This window comes from Cupressus sempervirens, chromosome 4 (genome assembly GCF_028749045.1).
Source record: "Cupressus sempervirens isolate cs-2001-9-10 chromosome 4, ASM2874904v1, whole genome shotgun sequence".
Taxonomy (NCBI): Eukaryota; Viridiplantae; Streptophyta; class Pinopsida; order Cupressales; family Cupressaceae; genus Cupressus; species Cupressus sempervirens.
This window is the reverse complement of record NC_143121.1, coordinates 778,563,754-778,580,650: the sequence shown is the minus strand read 5'-3', so window position 1 is coordinate 778,580,650 and position 16,897 is coordinate 778,563,754. Positions and strand designations below refer to the sequence as shown.

The following is a 16,897-nucleotide window of genomic DNA, read 5'->3' as shown; positions in this document are numbered from 1 at the left end:
ATTGTCGCATAGTAAAGAAAACCTGAAAAAAATTTAATCTACTAAAGCATCTCAAGGATAAGGGAGTATGTCTGCAAATAATAGAACTGCAAGAAATAGCTTCCCAAAACTATCAAAATCTAGGTTTCTGCAAAAAGAATTGGAGGAAGACAAATGATGGAAGAATGTCTTGTAGATTGGCAAAGATTATGAGTAGTACATAGGTCAATCTGAAGCCTTCAAAAATGCAATATCTTTCTAGACATCATGGCTAAGAAAACCTCTACGAGAAGAACCCTAGATGGTAATAAAAATGATGTTGCAATAAAAAATTAGTTAAGTGGAATGCCCCCACCTCTGATGGCAAGAAGAAGATTTCTGCGGGATCTAAAATTACGAACTTATTTAAGAGCTAGTCTAGTAGGGTGAAACTGAACATTAAAAAAACAAAAGAAATGCTTCACATGGAAATCTTAGAAGCGAATATTCAAACCCATCAATTTCACATGAGCCTGAAATAATTAAATTTGTGGGTTCCTTATCTTGAAGTACCATTTTATATATTTCTTCCACCAATCAACTAAATGATCAATATTTATTTTGTTTATTTTTAGAGACAAACTGTTGATTCTCCATTTGAGTCAGGTAGATAAAGGTCTCATCTATTTGTCCAGTTGAAAATTCCATTTTCCAGTGCGTTGCTCTTGTGAAACTCTAACTCAAAGATGCTAAATTAGACTACATTGTAATGTTAACTTTTCAATAGTTTGTGTGGATATACTTTCGTCCAGACAAGTATATTTAAATCTAAGTTACCAATTTGAATGCAGATGCGTGTACAAGAACCCGGTACATGGGTACATGAATTCTTTTTTTAAGCAGGGGGGAGGGGGGGTGGTTTGGGTACATTTTTATATATACAAAATGTGCAATAAATTATACAAGATATATACAACATATACAAGAAATAATGCAAGATATATAAAAAATATCAAAATGGTGACCTTTTAAAAAAATTATGAAAAAATATGTGCAGTGTGTTACCCTCACGGGTAAGAAGAACTAAAAAATAAATGCAGAACAAGGTATTGAATACAGAAAATGTAGCAAACTCAAAAGCAACTCATATATTCATTACTCGTTGAACACGAGGTTACATTCGCAATGCACAACATGCCTTTTCTAACAAAGAAGGTACATACATATAGTGGCCGAGGGGGTGCGAGGCGAACAGTCGCACCTGTGTAACTGCCTCAGTTATGTCAAACTGTCTAACTACCAAGATTCCTGACAGCACACTGGGCGTCCAAGTGCATCCAGATGTACCAAGGCACACTTGGATGAGCATGGATGCACATCCGGATGCACCCAGAGGTTGTAAAAGCACTCCCAGGGTGTATCCAAATGCACCCACATCAGGATCTGAACCCACATGTACCAGCAACCAGATACATGGGCAGGTGTACGCACCCAGTAAGTAAGATTTCAATCATTGTAAACTTCTAGATTCACTGTTTACTAAGTGACATTAATTTAAGATGTCAGCCACGCCTAATCATTAATTGTTGAAATAGGTGGAGTTTGCCTTCTGCTGTGTGGCTAAATATTTACGATGTAAGTGTGCTTGTATTTGTCATTTGTGTGAGGAAAAGCATTTTAATGATGTGATTTTCTGTGACCATCCCTTGAATGAGTTATCATGTTTCTTTTCCCTATCATGCTTCTTTTACCATTTGGATAGTTAGGTTCTGTACTCTTGTAGGGTACCATGTACATCTGAAATAGATTCATTTTGGTTGCAACAACAATGTTCTTTGATATGAAGAATTTAGATATGCACGCATTGTGAGGAAATGCATTCCAAAGCTGTTAAAGATATTTACAGAGCTGAAAACATAACATAAAACAAGTAAATGCAGGAACCAGGCCTCTCCACATTAAAGCTAGTCATTCATAACTATCAATATGCTACAAAGGTGGAAACTGAAACACGTGGATTTAGAACTGTGAAATTATAAATTATTAAATTCTCAATTGTATAAATTTCCAGTTGCAGCTTTATTAATAATTGTCATGCTAGTAGACAATGATAAGCTTCACCCTAGTAAATTGACAAAAATGTCTCCCCTATACATGGGTTTTTTTATATCTTTTCTAAAGTTATGTGATCTGATTTGAATCATTTACTTGAATTGCATTCAATTTCTTAGTTGTGTTTTGTGTAACCAAAGTTGACAACCAACATTAAAACACTACATTCAGTAAGAATATAAGCAAGGAAAGTTGAAAAGAATGTTGCATGTCAATGTACAGAATAGAAAATAGATAAAATTCTGAGGATGACCAAGACCATCAGGGGCCAATTTAACATTCCACTTGAGAGAATGGGGGATATGTGACAGGTTGAGTAGCTACCAAATTCATCACACTGGATACATTTGGATTAAGCACATTCAACATCCGACATATCCTTCAATGATCAGAAAGTGCGATAACGTCCACCCAAAGCAGAAGTCAAAATACTCCATATTCTGTTGCTGAGATGCATGCAGCTTAGGTACCTATATGCCAAAATCGATATTCTTTTATGCATAAACATGTCGAAAGGGATTTGTAAAAATCATTGACAGTTGTAGTATCCAATTTCAGCTGAGAGGAAACATAAGCAATGTTGTTTCAATAAGAGCATAACAAGATAGGAAAAGAGTTCTGGCAAACTCAATTCAGTCTCACAATTCCTTTAAAGGGGTTTAAGCAAGCCAAGGGCTTGCAATACTGTTGATTTTGCAGTAGGCATAAGGGGGCATAGGCCCAAATGTTTCTAGAGCTTTCACAAGTTGGTTTTGTCCACTGTAAATGTTTGCATTCTCATGTTTGTGTGACTGCTATACTTGCTTTTACTTTCTCATTTTCATTCATTTGCAACACCACTTCCATTTCTAGCACTTGAATAAGCATTATAATTGTGTGTCAAGTGTTGTACTTAGGGACAGATCTCCCAACCCCCGAGATGTGTCTTCGAGATGGAGATGTGTTTCCAATATCAGAGACATTCCTGGAAACATCCCGAACAACAAGGTTCAATTGGCTGGCATTTCTCACCTCTCCGAAGTCTCTTCATCTTGATAAAAAATTGACGTCTTGCGGCAGCAAACATAGGGCAAAACGTGTGAGGCAAAAAGGGTAGGCAAATAAATAAAATAAGTAAGCAAAATGTTACAAAAATCCATGCAAAGTTATAGTAATCAGATCTACTGAAAATGTAGACTTTTTGAGAAGGGGCATAAACAATTGCATGACTGATTTCCTGTGATTGTAATGGGCTAAAGACAAATTGTCTTTACTATTTACTGCTCTTGTATGCCTAATTTACTGTTCACGTTTTCAAAGTTCTATGGCATGATGTTTTCTGAAAATCATTAAATTATATTATAAAAATGTTGTCTTCACTCACGCCCATCTCATTTTTTTTAAAAATAGCCATGCCGATACTGCTACCAGTCTCTGGCGTCTCCAAGTACCCACATCTCCTTGTGTCAACATTATCATAAGCATTATTTTTATTTCACAGTGTAGTGTCAGAAATCTGTCTGTATGAGTTTGGAACTCTGCGTAGGTGAATTGGAAAGCAAATACCAACTCCTAATTAGAAGACGTTATCTACGCTTTTTTTTTTACCAAATATGGACAATTATGTATCATCCAAAAGCTCATAAAATATTATTTGATGATGTACTGTTCTATGGTTTTGTCTTGACTTCCATCCTTGATCTAAGATTTTCATAGATGCCAAGATTTCCCTCGTGAGGCCATGGAGGGACTTGTTGAATTTGCGAACACTGATCATTAAACATGGGTTTGTAATATAATACTGGCATTTTTTGTTGTTGTGTGATGATATGTTATGTAATTCAAATTATGTTGAAAAGGTTATTGAGCTGTAATGAATCAAACAAAGGAATACCCTAAGCATTGCACCAAATGTCAGATCAAATTACAGATTGAAAACATGCTCAAATCTTCTAGCAAAACCATCCCTAAATCTTTGTTCTATATTATCCACTATTAAATTAACAGATGGGAACAATACCGTAGAATGCACAAAATGAGTTGCAAGACCACAAGTGACTAATTCTGCTCCATCCAATCTCATGCCAGTCAGACCCACATATTCACCTGAAAAACAGAAACCCTGTCAAAATATCTGTAATATGATATAAAGCCCTAAACATGCATCCCTACTGTAGAAACGGAAAGCGATGCACTTATAGTGGTAGCTATCAAGTTTCTACAGAAATATATTAGTTTGCAAATTTCAACAGTAAGATCACCAGCGTAAATGAAATATCCCAAATGAATATTGACCCAATTTCTTTCTCAAAATATCCCAAATGGATATTGACCCGATTTCTTTCTCAAAACAATATTCAGAACATAAACATGCGATGTTGCATTATAAACCAATAATAAAATATTAAAACCATAGATTCTCATAAAATACCTTGAAATATGCTATTGCATTATACATCAGCAATACAATAACTAGCATTCAAAAGTCCAATCTTAAACACAATTTTACAGTCAGATTGGATTACTAGGAAGGAACCTGTAAGCACATGCAAGACACTTGATGTGTCGTCTCCACGGACAATGGAATTGCGTCCACTATCTACTAGCATGAGGGTTTACGTCCTCCCAATGGATGAAAGCTGAAGCTTTTCGAATAACTCTCACAAGAGAGAAACTGAAATCTGAATCATAAACCAAGCATATCCGAACGAATGAGTCTCTTCTCCTTTTAATCCTCAAAGTTGTGACTCTTCAACCCCCTTCCTGTCTTTTCGTCTTATCCCTCCTTGTCACTTTTAGCCCACTTCATAATATTAAATTGACTTTTTATAAATTTAATTCACACTCTCATAGTCAATTTTAATATTATATGAATGTCTTTAAATTTTCTAATGTCCCAAAAAAGGGAGATTACAAATCTTCCCTCCTCGAGATTGCTTGTCCTCAAGCAATCATTACCAAGATCCCATATGAATCTACAGGTAGCTCTATAGCCCAATCTAAAAATAAACCCTACCACACTGAAAAGCAAGATGTCAAACTGCAACCCATTCATCAACCAAATTCCTGGATCCCATGTTAATCTATGAAGTATCATTGCATCTGTAGGCTATACAATTCTGATCATAATTGCATCTAGTCTCAAAATGTGTAGAACTACAACAAAATCCTCAAAATTCCATTAGATACATACAGTTAACACTTGGATCCGAAACTCTGTTGTCATGACTAGCTGATATGAGGTAGAAATGTATCAAGGGACTATATAACCCAGTAGATGGTGATGACCCGACCTAAATAGTTGATGTAAGAAACAAGTTGCACAAAAGTTGAAAACAACACCATGGGCACATCAAATGCCATATTGTCATCATCAATCTAGAGAAACCCTAAGTACATAGGTGCTATGAGTAAGAATGAAGCTGAAAAACAATCCCCTATGATTGAAACATAACTCTCATCAATACTCCATCAAGATCTATTCAATGGTTGATGCATGAAATCCATCCAACTCCTATATGGGTTGAAATAGGAAACCATATTTGGGCTTATCAAAGGATGAGCGATCATAGTTAATTCACCACACCAATCCTGTAACCAAGATTCACTGCTAGGAATTGTATCTGGGTTCAATATTCTTAAGTCGAGATCATTCTCTTCATGACAATCAAAAGGAGTTCCCTCGTTTATCTTAAAAAGGGGATTATCAAAAGTCCAATCAGCATCTACTTCAAACATTGGGTTGTCTACAAGCTTGAATGCGATCTGAAATTTTGGTACCTGGTCTTTTGGGACAACTATCCATTTTGGTACCTGGTCTTTTGGGACAACTATCCAAATCATAAGTCCATTGAATGCTATCGTGTTCATCAATTACTTCTTAGAAAAACTCCTGACTCTTTACCCTCATGCTCCCAAAAATAATTTGTGATACTAACCTAATTTTCTACTTCCTGAAGAGCAATCTGAGTATCATCCAATGCCCCATGAGCATACTTAAGCTCCCTATTGAGCTCCATAATCTCATTCCTTCCTTTATTCAACTGATCAACATAAATTCCAGCAACCTTAAGAATATAATCTTTGTTGTAAAGCAAACATAAATAATTTGATTTCATAGATTCAAGGGTTGTTTTGACTACCTACAAATCAGCAACGAGCAAATCTTCTTTCACTCCCTTTTGAGTCTTCCTATGGAGATCCTCCACCATCCTGTGAGTGCTGTCACAACATACCAAAGATGTCGCAACCATGTCTTCACTAACTTTCAACTAGTTCTTTAAGACATACATCTCATTATTGTCATGTTGATACAACTCATCGTCTTGTAGTGTCATCTTGGATTGTTCATTAAAGTTAATATCATGTGTATAAGAAACATATGGTTCATCATACAAAGACTCCAACATGTTACTTTGAGTACAACATGTTTGTCAAGGCTAACCTCCAAATAACCAATGTAGAAACTTGTATGGTCCTTATCCACAACTGAAAATCATCTTATCCACATTTCTCCTTATGCTAGTCTGAATTTCTTTAGCCTCCTCTTCATATTTACGATTCCCACAAACATGATCGGTTGTACTAGTTCCTCACATGTCAAGAAAATTTGTTCCTGCCTCATAGGAATTCCTTTGACTTGTAAACCCCTTCAAGTTTTTCACTATCAACTGCAAAATTTTCTTCAACAACACATCATTGTAGGCTGTTGTAGGAGATGTTATTTGAACAATCTCATTGAGACAAGAAGCAACCACAAGGCTAACCCGTTTATCTAGATGCTCCATAAACCTGGGTTGGACCAAGGTCACCATTTAAGGTTGTAAAGCGCAATTTAACAATCTACAATCTGCCTTCTCTACATTGGTCAAATAAGTTTCTATTTCTTCCAATTTGGAAAGAACATCATTTGAAGATTCCATTTCTTCTAATTGCAACCCAAGTACATATAGTCGACTCAATTGTTTTTCTTTCTGCAAGTTTCTTAGCTATTCACCATTAAAAGTGTCATTAAATTCAGAAGAAAACACTTGATTTTTCAGACTTTCGATGACCGCTTTCAAATACCTGTGCTTTTGTTTGATTAAAGAATGTATTTCTTTTTCAAGTGATTGTTGAAGCAAGATTTCACTATTGTAATTGTTAAATCTGTTGGTACGTTCAATCTGAAAATTAATGACTCCTCCCCAGTGCCACCTATTTGATATAGTACTCAGACCAAGCTGTTAGTTGATGACTTTCCTCCAATTTTCCTTGCCCTCTGCAATGCACAAACGGCCTAAACTCCAAGACTTGCGACCCCAATGGCTATCACTATCATACCAATATAAGATCCCCTTTTACAATTGGCGCAAATTTTCAATACAAGTCACAAGCTTACTGCCCAGGCACTAAATAAACACTTTGCATGGAGATGGAGTTTACACTTATCACTTTCTCAAAAAATTTGCTTGCATGGCTGTTGTAGCATTTTTTTAGAATTCTTTATAAAAGGAATGTCCTGATTGTTTGAGCTAAGTTACTCTGATTGAAAAGTGAATAGAATTCTCTACTACTCTGCAATTCGTGTCTCTTAGAAGACATGACCCCAGATGTAAGTACCTATTTCTGTGATAGAACTCCAGCCAAGACGGTGACTATTGAATAAGTCCCTTAACAAATTCCATTACCACCAGAAACTTTGTAGCTCTTGTAAAATTTGTCAAATCATTGGCATACTTAGAAAATGTTTCCAATTCAATGTTCAAATCTCTTCACAAGTCGTTCATTTCATTTGGAATTCTGACAATGTAGCCACATCCTTGTGATGTTTCTAAATGATCCTGATGGTATTGCAACGATTAATGGATAACCCTGTTAATCTTCTCCGCACTTGTATTGCCTTTCAAATAAAAGTTGAGTCATGCCAAGAATCAACCACTCACAATATATGAAGAATATCGCCTACCAATCCAATATTCCACAGGGCCCAACATACGGGTGAAGCTGTTTGATTATGAAGCCAACCGACGATCAAATCTTAGAAAATGAAAGAATGAGATGGTATTGCTCCAACCTTGTATAGGCAATCATCTCCGCTTCAATTCTCCCTGTTACAATTTTTTCCGATCAATAATTGTTGAATTCAACGACTCCAACATTTCATGCTACTCTCAGAATATATTCTGTTAGGTAGCTCAAAGATGTCGTCTATTGTTACAACCTGCCTTTCTATTTCTTACCTCTAGATAACCCACTGCCAAAAATATACTTATTAGAGAAGACTCATGGTCCAGAGATTCGACTTCTTGTTAGAGAAGATGAATGACACTTGGCAAGCTGCATCAATTACTTCCTTCCACCAATAATGATGGTTCCAAACATTCATCCTTCAATTTGTCCTGAGGTTCTCACACCATCGCCCCAAAACTTTGGGGACCCCCTTTTTTTAGTCGCCTTAGCAAATTTTTTGAGTTGTCCAAAAAAAATTTATTCTTTTGAAAATTTTGAGCCTTGGACACCTTTAGGCCAGTGGGAGAGACTTAGCTTATTTTCACCTGGTTTTTTTTTACTTGATTTTCCAAAGCCACCAATTCTAGCCTTAGGCCCAACAAATTTCAAAGTTAATCCCAACTTAGCAGGATAAAATTGTAAAATTTGTACTTGGACGTTTTCTTTTGAAAATCCGGCTATAATTGTGTAAATTTGGAATAATTTTGAAAATGAAATTTTTTTATTAAATCTGGTCTTTTGGAAAATCTTCAATTTTTGGTGAAGAAAAATTATTTTTTGTTATGATGAAAGCAAATTGCAAAATCGATTTTAGACTTTAGAGAAATAATTTTATTTGTGTTAAAATGCTAAAATTGCTTAGCAAAATCGATTTGAATTAAAATTGCAAAAATTAGCTTTAATAGATTAAAATTGCATTGAAAACTTTTTTGCCTTCAATGAAATTAGTAATTTAATATTGAAAAATGGCTTTTGGCTAGCCAAAATCCAATTTTAATGACGTATTAATTACTAAATCCTCATTAAATGGAAATATTTAACATCTCCAAGGCAACATTTAATTTCTTTTTGCAATTTAGAACTAATTGGCAATTTTAAAAGGCAATTTTCATCATGGCAAAATTAATTTTGGTTAAGTATTTAATTGTGGACCATAATTTTGCATTAATTATTTGTTTTTCTTTCTCTCAGGGTCCAAGTCGGCCAGCTTGGAGGGAGTAAGAAAGTTGGGTATAAGAGGAGGCCTCTCTCCTGTTTCCTCCTCACTTCTCACTTCTCCTTCTCAAGGTGTTGGTGATTTTGCAAGAACAAATCTACACTCTTCTTGCTTGCCGAAATTTGTGGGAGCCAAATTTTGTGGGAGCCGAAATTTGTGAAAGATAAAATTCTGATTTTTGCAAGGGGCTGCGATTTTGCCCTAGGTTGGGTAATTTTATTTTAAGGTGAATTACATCATAAATTTCTGATTTGCAAGTGGATTTGAAGTTCTTGAGGTCTAGTCCTAATTCCGAAAAGTCGTTGTACAATTATTGGTTAAGGTGACTTTTAATCATTTAAAGTTGAAAAGGGTCCTTAAGCTGACATCCTTCTTTCGTTCTAGTTTAAGGATTGTTTCCCTTGGTTCTACTTGCCTTCTGGTCCACCACTCTACCATCCCGTAATAGGGCGACGAGTATGGAGGATGTTAGTGCAAGTAAGAATCTCAAGCGAACAAACACGAAGAAAGATAAAGAGGATATGATGCCCAAAACACCCTTCTCGAAAATGAAGCAAATAACCGACACCAATATTGGTACAATGGACATGATATGGATGAAAGATAGACTAAAGGAAGGACAATCCCCCTTGGCAAAGAAGATACATAATGAGATTGCACGGCACAGCCCAAGCATGATGAGCAACATTGGGATGGCGCTTGATTTTGAGGACATCAAAGAAGAGAATATCAATGAGACAGATCTTGGATCAAGATTGGATGAGCTAGGAAAGGTTGCTATTAAAAGGAAGCATCTAAACACCCTTTCCTCTCTCTATGCTTTTATTGGATTTGCGAAAGAATATGAGGACCATGAAAAGATACTACAAGCAGCAAGTAGTGTGGTGAAGTCAGCGGAACTCAGGGTGTACCTTGTCCTCCTATGGAAGAAGTTAACGAAAGGCTAGCTAAGTTCATTGCCTTAACTAAGAAAATGAAAGAAAAGAGAAGAGTTATATTAGAAGATCATTTGATGTAAGCCCAAGTAGCAATTTCTCTTTCTTCTAGAATAGGACAAGTGTCTATTTCTGATTGTCCACTATTTTGGCGCCTTCTCATTGGTTGCCACTTTTTGCACTTTTTTCATTGGTCCATTGACAAGGTGGCAGCTTCTCATTGGCCGATGGGGTGGCAACCCTAATTAGGGTTTTGAGGATCCAATCTGGATCGTCGATCTTGTTTTGATCTCCACCGTCCGTTGTATTTTTGGCCCCTATAAAAGGCCATTTGCTCTCATTTGTAAAGTGTTGGAGAAATTGTTGCTAAGATAATACTGAAATCGCTCTCTTCTTCATTGTTGTGACTTGCATGGTGATTAAGAACATTGGGTGCTATTGCATGTTTTCTACTTCCACATAGTTAGATTTCCTTTCAAGTTGTTAAAGTTGGTTGCATTTGAAGTTGTTTAAGTGAGGTTAAAGTAGATGGATAGTTGTATGGTAGCATTGGTAGATGTTTGATAGGGATCAATACTAGACCACTAGCATCCTAGCGGCTGGTTGGGAAGCCTTGTGTGGTAAACTAGTTCATTTTCCTTAGAATCATTGCATCTATGGAGGTGGGGCTGCTCGTTAGCCTTCATTAGATTTGATCCCCGTCCATTTGCTAACCTTCCATTCATAGGAGTAGGAGTAGAATAGTGAGTAGCTAGGTAGTCGAAGCTTAGAGAAGGAAGTTAGAGAAGTCAAGTATCAGAACACATCCATTCACCTTCCACCACCGCCACTTTCCCATCAACATCATCATTGGCAGACACATCCTCCATCATCACCACCATCAACATTATCTACCCTCGCATATTTCACAAACCAAACCACCATCACCTTCATCCTACCAAAGTCCAAGTCATCCTCGAATGAATAGCGTAAGGCCGCCTACGTGATTACCAACGAATCACATCGATAAAACTGAGCGAGTATCCAATAGTGTAAGGAACATTGGAGCTATTCTCATATCCCATGAACAATAGCTTTTCAAGAGAGGAATTGTATGTTTGATATCCCATATTGAATGTTCAAATCCTAATATGTTATTTAAGTGATACAGAACTCGCATCAACACAATCCAATGTATTCAAAGCCCAACGATCCCCTTCGATTAAATTAGGTCCCACGATTCTTTGAGTTACCAAAGTAACGGCTTCCATCAAGATATGACTCATCGGATATTAGTTGCTGCTTCAGCATTTGTGGAGGCTACGCAATGAACAATTATGTTCAATTTTCCATACCATCAATTTTACCATGACTCCAACGATGATAGCCATGTGGTAGACGAAAGGTAACACTTCAGAGCCTTGATGGAGTAAAGTGTGCGAGATGTTCTGAAGGTGTCAGTTTCTAATCCTTAGAAGCTCTCGACAACCTTGATTATGAGTAACGCTTAGCCATTATTGATAGATGTTTAACGGTACTTTCCAAGAGCTGATTGAAGCCAAAAAATTCTTCAAACAAATTTCATTTCATGAGTCTTCCAGTGGATTCACTTCTCTTGTTGCACATATCTTCTACAGGAAATCTTAATTCATATGTACCTTCAACTTTTCCCAACTTCGGACGTTGCTCAATTATCTTGGCAATAAAACGGATCAAATTTGAAAATATATATTGAGATCTCTATCTCTAACCCAAGGCATCAACAGAGTGAACTAGATTGAAACTTCCTTCACAATTTGTGGTTAAAACGGGAGCAAGACTCGCAGAATTTGAAAATGTCTTCCATCATGTTCATCATCCAGCAAGCTCAATTTCTGAGGATTTTTGCTCAATTACTTAGTCGTCCTTAATTTTCTTCTACACTCAATGCCTTTGAAGAGAGCATTCACGAGTTTAAAACTTGAGATGTTTGCGATCTTTGAGCAATTACCAATAAGAATTATTAAATTACTGTCTTCTTTAAAAATAACGTGTGCAACCAATAGAAGACTCTATTTTATTCAAATATTAAGCTCTATAACATCGCCCCAACACCAAAATATTTCAAGTGCGTTAATTATTATTGGAGATTATGCACTCCAATGTAATCTGCAGTAAAATAGACCCACAAAAACCAAGAATATTTCGCTAATTTCTTGTTTTCTGTGCAATGGTCGCATAATATTATATACTCAACCAGGCCTGGAATTGCCCATTGCTCCTGACTGTATCAATTCTCACAAATGTTTGTGCCCTGGTTTCTGAAATGTGCATATACATCCAAATATTAAAATTGACCACAAATCTCCTTCCAAGGATTTATTCTACGTCCTTCAGATAAAGATTTCAATATGTTATTCACTTCAATATTCTCAGATACAACACTTGTGTTTCTCTTTCACAAATGTTTCTCAAGAATAATGTTTTTGACAGACTAGTCTGCAAAATATTCCCCTTCTTTTTATTTTTTTATTTATTTCACTCCACAGGATGGCAGGTTTTTGGCTCTAATACCACTGAAATATCCCAAATGCATATTGACCCAATTTCTTTCTCAAAATAATATTCAGAACATAAACATACAAAGTTGCATTATAAACCAATAATATAAAACCATAGTTTCTCATAAAATACCTTGAAATATGCTATTGCATTATACATCAGCAATACAATAACCAAGATTCAAAAGTCCAATCTTAAACATAGTTTTACAGTCAAATTGGAATACTAAGAAAGAACCTATACGCATACGTGAGACCCCTGATGTGACATCTCCATGGACAATGAGTTTGCTTCCACTGTCTACTAGGGCGAGGGTTTATGTCCTCCCGCTGGATGAAAGCTGAAGCTTTCCAAATAACTCTTACAAGAGAGAAACTGAAATCTGAATCATAAACCAAGCATATCCGAATGAATGAGTCTCTTCTCCTTTTAATCCTCAAAGTTGTGACTCTTCGACTCCCTTCTTGTCTTTTCGTCTTATCACTCCTCGTCACTTTTAGACCGCAACATAATATTAAATTGATCTCTTATAAATTTAATTCAAACTCTCATAGTCAATTTAAATATTATATGAATATGTCTTTAAATTCCCTAATGTCCCAAAAAGGGGACATTATAGTAAAGGATTTGAGAAAGATTGTGTCATTTCTTGTAAAAGATTGAGAATCAAATCCCTCATTGTCAAGTTATATACAACACTTACAATGTAGAAGTGTCATTTTTGCTACAATGCAAGTAGCTATTTTAGGGGTTTTATGAATGAATTTTCTAGTTGCAAAACTCACAAAATACCCGATGAGTAATCAAAAACCTTGCAAGTAGCTTAAGCTAGCAGGTTTTTAACACTTAAACTCGTTGAGATGTTGGGACAAAAACTAGTAGAGAAGTTGGTAAAAACTCGTCAATTTTTTACAAAAACTTAGTGCGTCCATGACAATTACTCAACCATAGCAGCATCTAAAGATTTTGATGTCAAACTCAAAGTTTCATTTGGCTTTTTTGAGTTCTTGTTTGCTGGTCAAGCCCCAAAACACCTGCCCAAGCTTATGCAAGGTCATTTGCAAGCATTTTATTTAGTCAATTCGAAGTAGATTTAGAAAGAAAATCAAACACATCAATTTTGAGAGAAAAATATTTCATTGATGTGTTGCCCCTTGACCCTTGACATAGCTGGACCTACACAAAAAGGTACAACAAGCATGCAAATATACAATCTACTTGTGCACACCACAGTGTAATGTTCCCGTCATTAAAATTAATAATTAATCAAACCTTTGTTTATGAGCTGATTGATTTAGTATATCTTGGACCCATTTTTATTTAATTGATTTCGTAGGTGTGGCCATCGGCTATCTTTGTAAACCCTTGGGAAGTTCCTCAGAAAGGTATTTAAGTATGACATGTAGGTAGTAGTTGGTATGCGATTTGGACTATCTTCTTTGCATTGCGAATTCCTGCTTGGAGTTCTCTATTGTGCGCCATTTCGGAAGTCAAAGATCTTCCCTACTTGGCTTTTCCATTTTTGGTGGGGATTCAATCCTCACCCTATTCCATCTATTGTATTTCTTTGCTTTGGATCTAGCAAATCTGAAACATCATCTAGTCTGGAATACATCTATATCTATTTGCGATTATCTCACTATACTTCGGTATCTTTCTGTACAAATTCCTTGAAGTTGTCGTTTCATTCCAGAGGACTTAGCGTTGGTGAATATGAAAGATGATCCCATACTACACTTTGTCCTTTTCCCCTCATCATACACATCACCCACATCACTGTACAGCCTCCTCTCACCCCTCACCGTACAGTCTCCTCTCCCCCCACATCATATGGCCTCTCAACCCACAACCGTATAGCCTCTCAGAGACAACCGTACGGCCTCTCTGCTCTTGCTACCGTACAACTTCCAACTACTATTGTACGGCCTTCTCCATTTTGCATAGCCTGCTCCAATACTACCGTACGGATTCCTGTGCTCCAATACTACCATACGGCCTCCCCCATTGTGCAACGTCTGCCAGGAGACAACCGTAGGACCTCCCCATTGTGCATCTAATGCATACTTGATAGACTAGATCATGTTGGAAGGGAAACGGAACATTACAGTGGTATCAAAGCCAAAGATCCTGCTAGCCTATGAACAATGAATGAAAGTTTATGGCCGGAAAAGGAGATCCCACTCAATTAACAAAATGGCAGACCAAGAACCCACTCCTACGGAAGTCATGGCACTATTAAGGGATCTTTCAAGGAATCAAGCACAGATCAATGACACTCAGCGACTTATGGAAGAAACTCTCCAAAAACTGGTAGACAGTAAGATATCTAGGGAACAAAATGGTCACAATTCTGACTTGGTTTCGAGAAAGGTGAATCCTCATCCGACACACTCTCAACCTTCCATGCCGCCTTTTCCTACACGAACGGAGGTACCACATGGAGGAAGGCAACCAACCTTTGAGGAAATTCAAGAAGAGTTGAAAAAAGACTAGAAGAATGCAAACTTGGAAGAGGATATATCCTACAAACACTACGCAAAATTGGGAATGCGGTATTTCGGAGGCCAAAACCGAGGATATTTTAACGATGATCTCAAACAAAAGTTAAGTAAATATGTCACCATTCGACGGATCCAAATCCATATCTACCCAAGCATAGGTAATGAAGGTCGATACTTATTTCCAACTTAATCTAATGCTAGAAGAAGCAATTACATTTGCAGCACTCCACTTAGAAGGAGTGCTGCATGAATGGTGGCATCATGGCACTATTACGCTAGGGCATGACCAAGTAAATACTTATGCAAAATTCACTAAAAGATTGATAGATCGTTTTGATGGGAAAGATCTCGAACTTAATTTCAAAGAGTTGGCACAATTAAGGCAAACTGGAGTGGTCGATCAATAGATCACAGAATTTCAGAAATTCTCTGTTTTGGTTACGAACATTTTCAAAAGGAGACGGATAGTGCTCTTCATGGACGGACTAACTAAACCACTAAGGGGTTGCATAAAAGGTTTCATTCCTGCCACCCTTTCAGAGGCTATAGAAAAGGCGCAAAACATGGCATCATCATTGACATCATCCTCTTGGGGTTACTCCCACCCCAAACCGCCAGTATTTCCAAGCGACAAAGATAACAAACTTCTATCGAAGAAGCCTTCATTGGACAAAGCTACCAGACGGATGATATAGAGGTTATTCTAGGCATACAGTGGATGGAGACACTTGATGAATACACACAAAGTTTCAAGCGGATTGACTTCACTTTTGTTGTCGATGGGAAGAAGGTGGTTCTTCATGCTATGGCCAATGAGGGACCGAAGGAAGTTTCGGCACAACGGAAGGTGGCCATTTTTCGACATGATTACATTGCATGGGTTGCACATTGTTTCGTTTCGGCAGAACTAATAAAAGAACAACAGACACCCCACCGAGATGATGACCTTCAAAATATCTTGAGTACATATGATAAAGTTTTTATAGACATTCCTCCTAGCATACCCCCCATTGCGGGTTGGAGCATACCATCGAGTTGGAAGCTGGCACCAAACCAGTTATCACCACACCATACCGCCACCACAAAAAATTCAAAGATGAGATCAAGAAGACAATTCAAGAGCTGCTCAAGAAAGGATGGACCCGCCCCAACTCTAGCCCTTTTGCATCATCAATAGTATTGGTTAAAAATAAGGATGAAACGATGTGCATGTGTGTGGACTATGGTGCACTGAATAAGAAAACAATAAAAAATAGATACCCTATTACCAAGATTGATGAATTGTTGGATGAGTTGCATGGTGCGGTTTACTTTTCTAAAATAGATCTCTGTTTCAGATACCATCAGATCCACATGCGGGAAGATGTGGAGAAGACGGCTTTTTGTTATCACTACAAGTATTATGAGTTCCTAGTCATACGATTCGGATTAACGAATGCACCAACTACTTTTCAATCTTGCATGAATCGCATCTTCAACAAACAATTGCGTAAGTACTTGCTAGCATTTCTTTATGATATCCTTATTTACAGCAAAACTTGGGAAGAACACCTGAGAGATTTGGATGAAGTCCTAGGGATCATGAAGGCTCAGTCTTTTTTTGCCAAGCAATCCAAGTGTGAATTTGGGATCACAGAAATATTGCACCTAGGGCACGTTGTCAGTAAATATGGAGTGCAGGTTCA

The 16,897-nt window shown here is 37.0% G+C and overlaps 1 protein-coding gene across 1 annotated transcript in view; it reads right to left on the bottom strand.

Annotated features, from left to right (window-relative positions):
- The window catches only part of LOC149563704 (3-hydroxyisobutyryl-CoA hydrolase 1-like), a 275,341-nt gene that overhangs the window by 136,147 nt on the left and 122,297 nt on the right, over nt 1-16,897 (bottom strand). Inside the window, exon 10 of the mRNA XM_089826843.1 lies at nt 4,070-4,155. Coding sequence (XP_089682969.1) covers nt 4,070-4,155 — 86 coding nt within the window. The remainder of the gene's footprint in view (nt 1-4,069; nt 4,156-16,897) is intronic.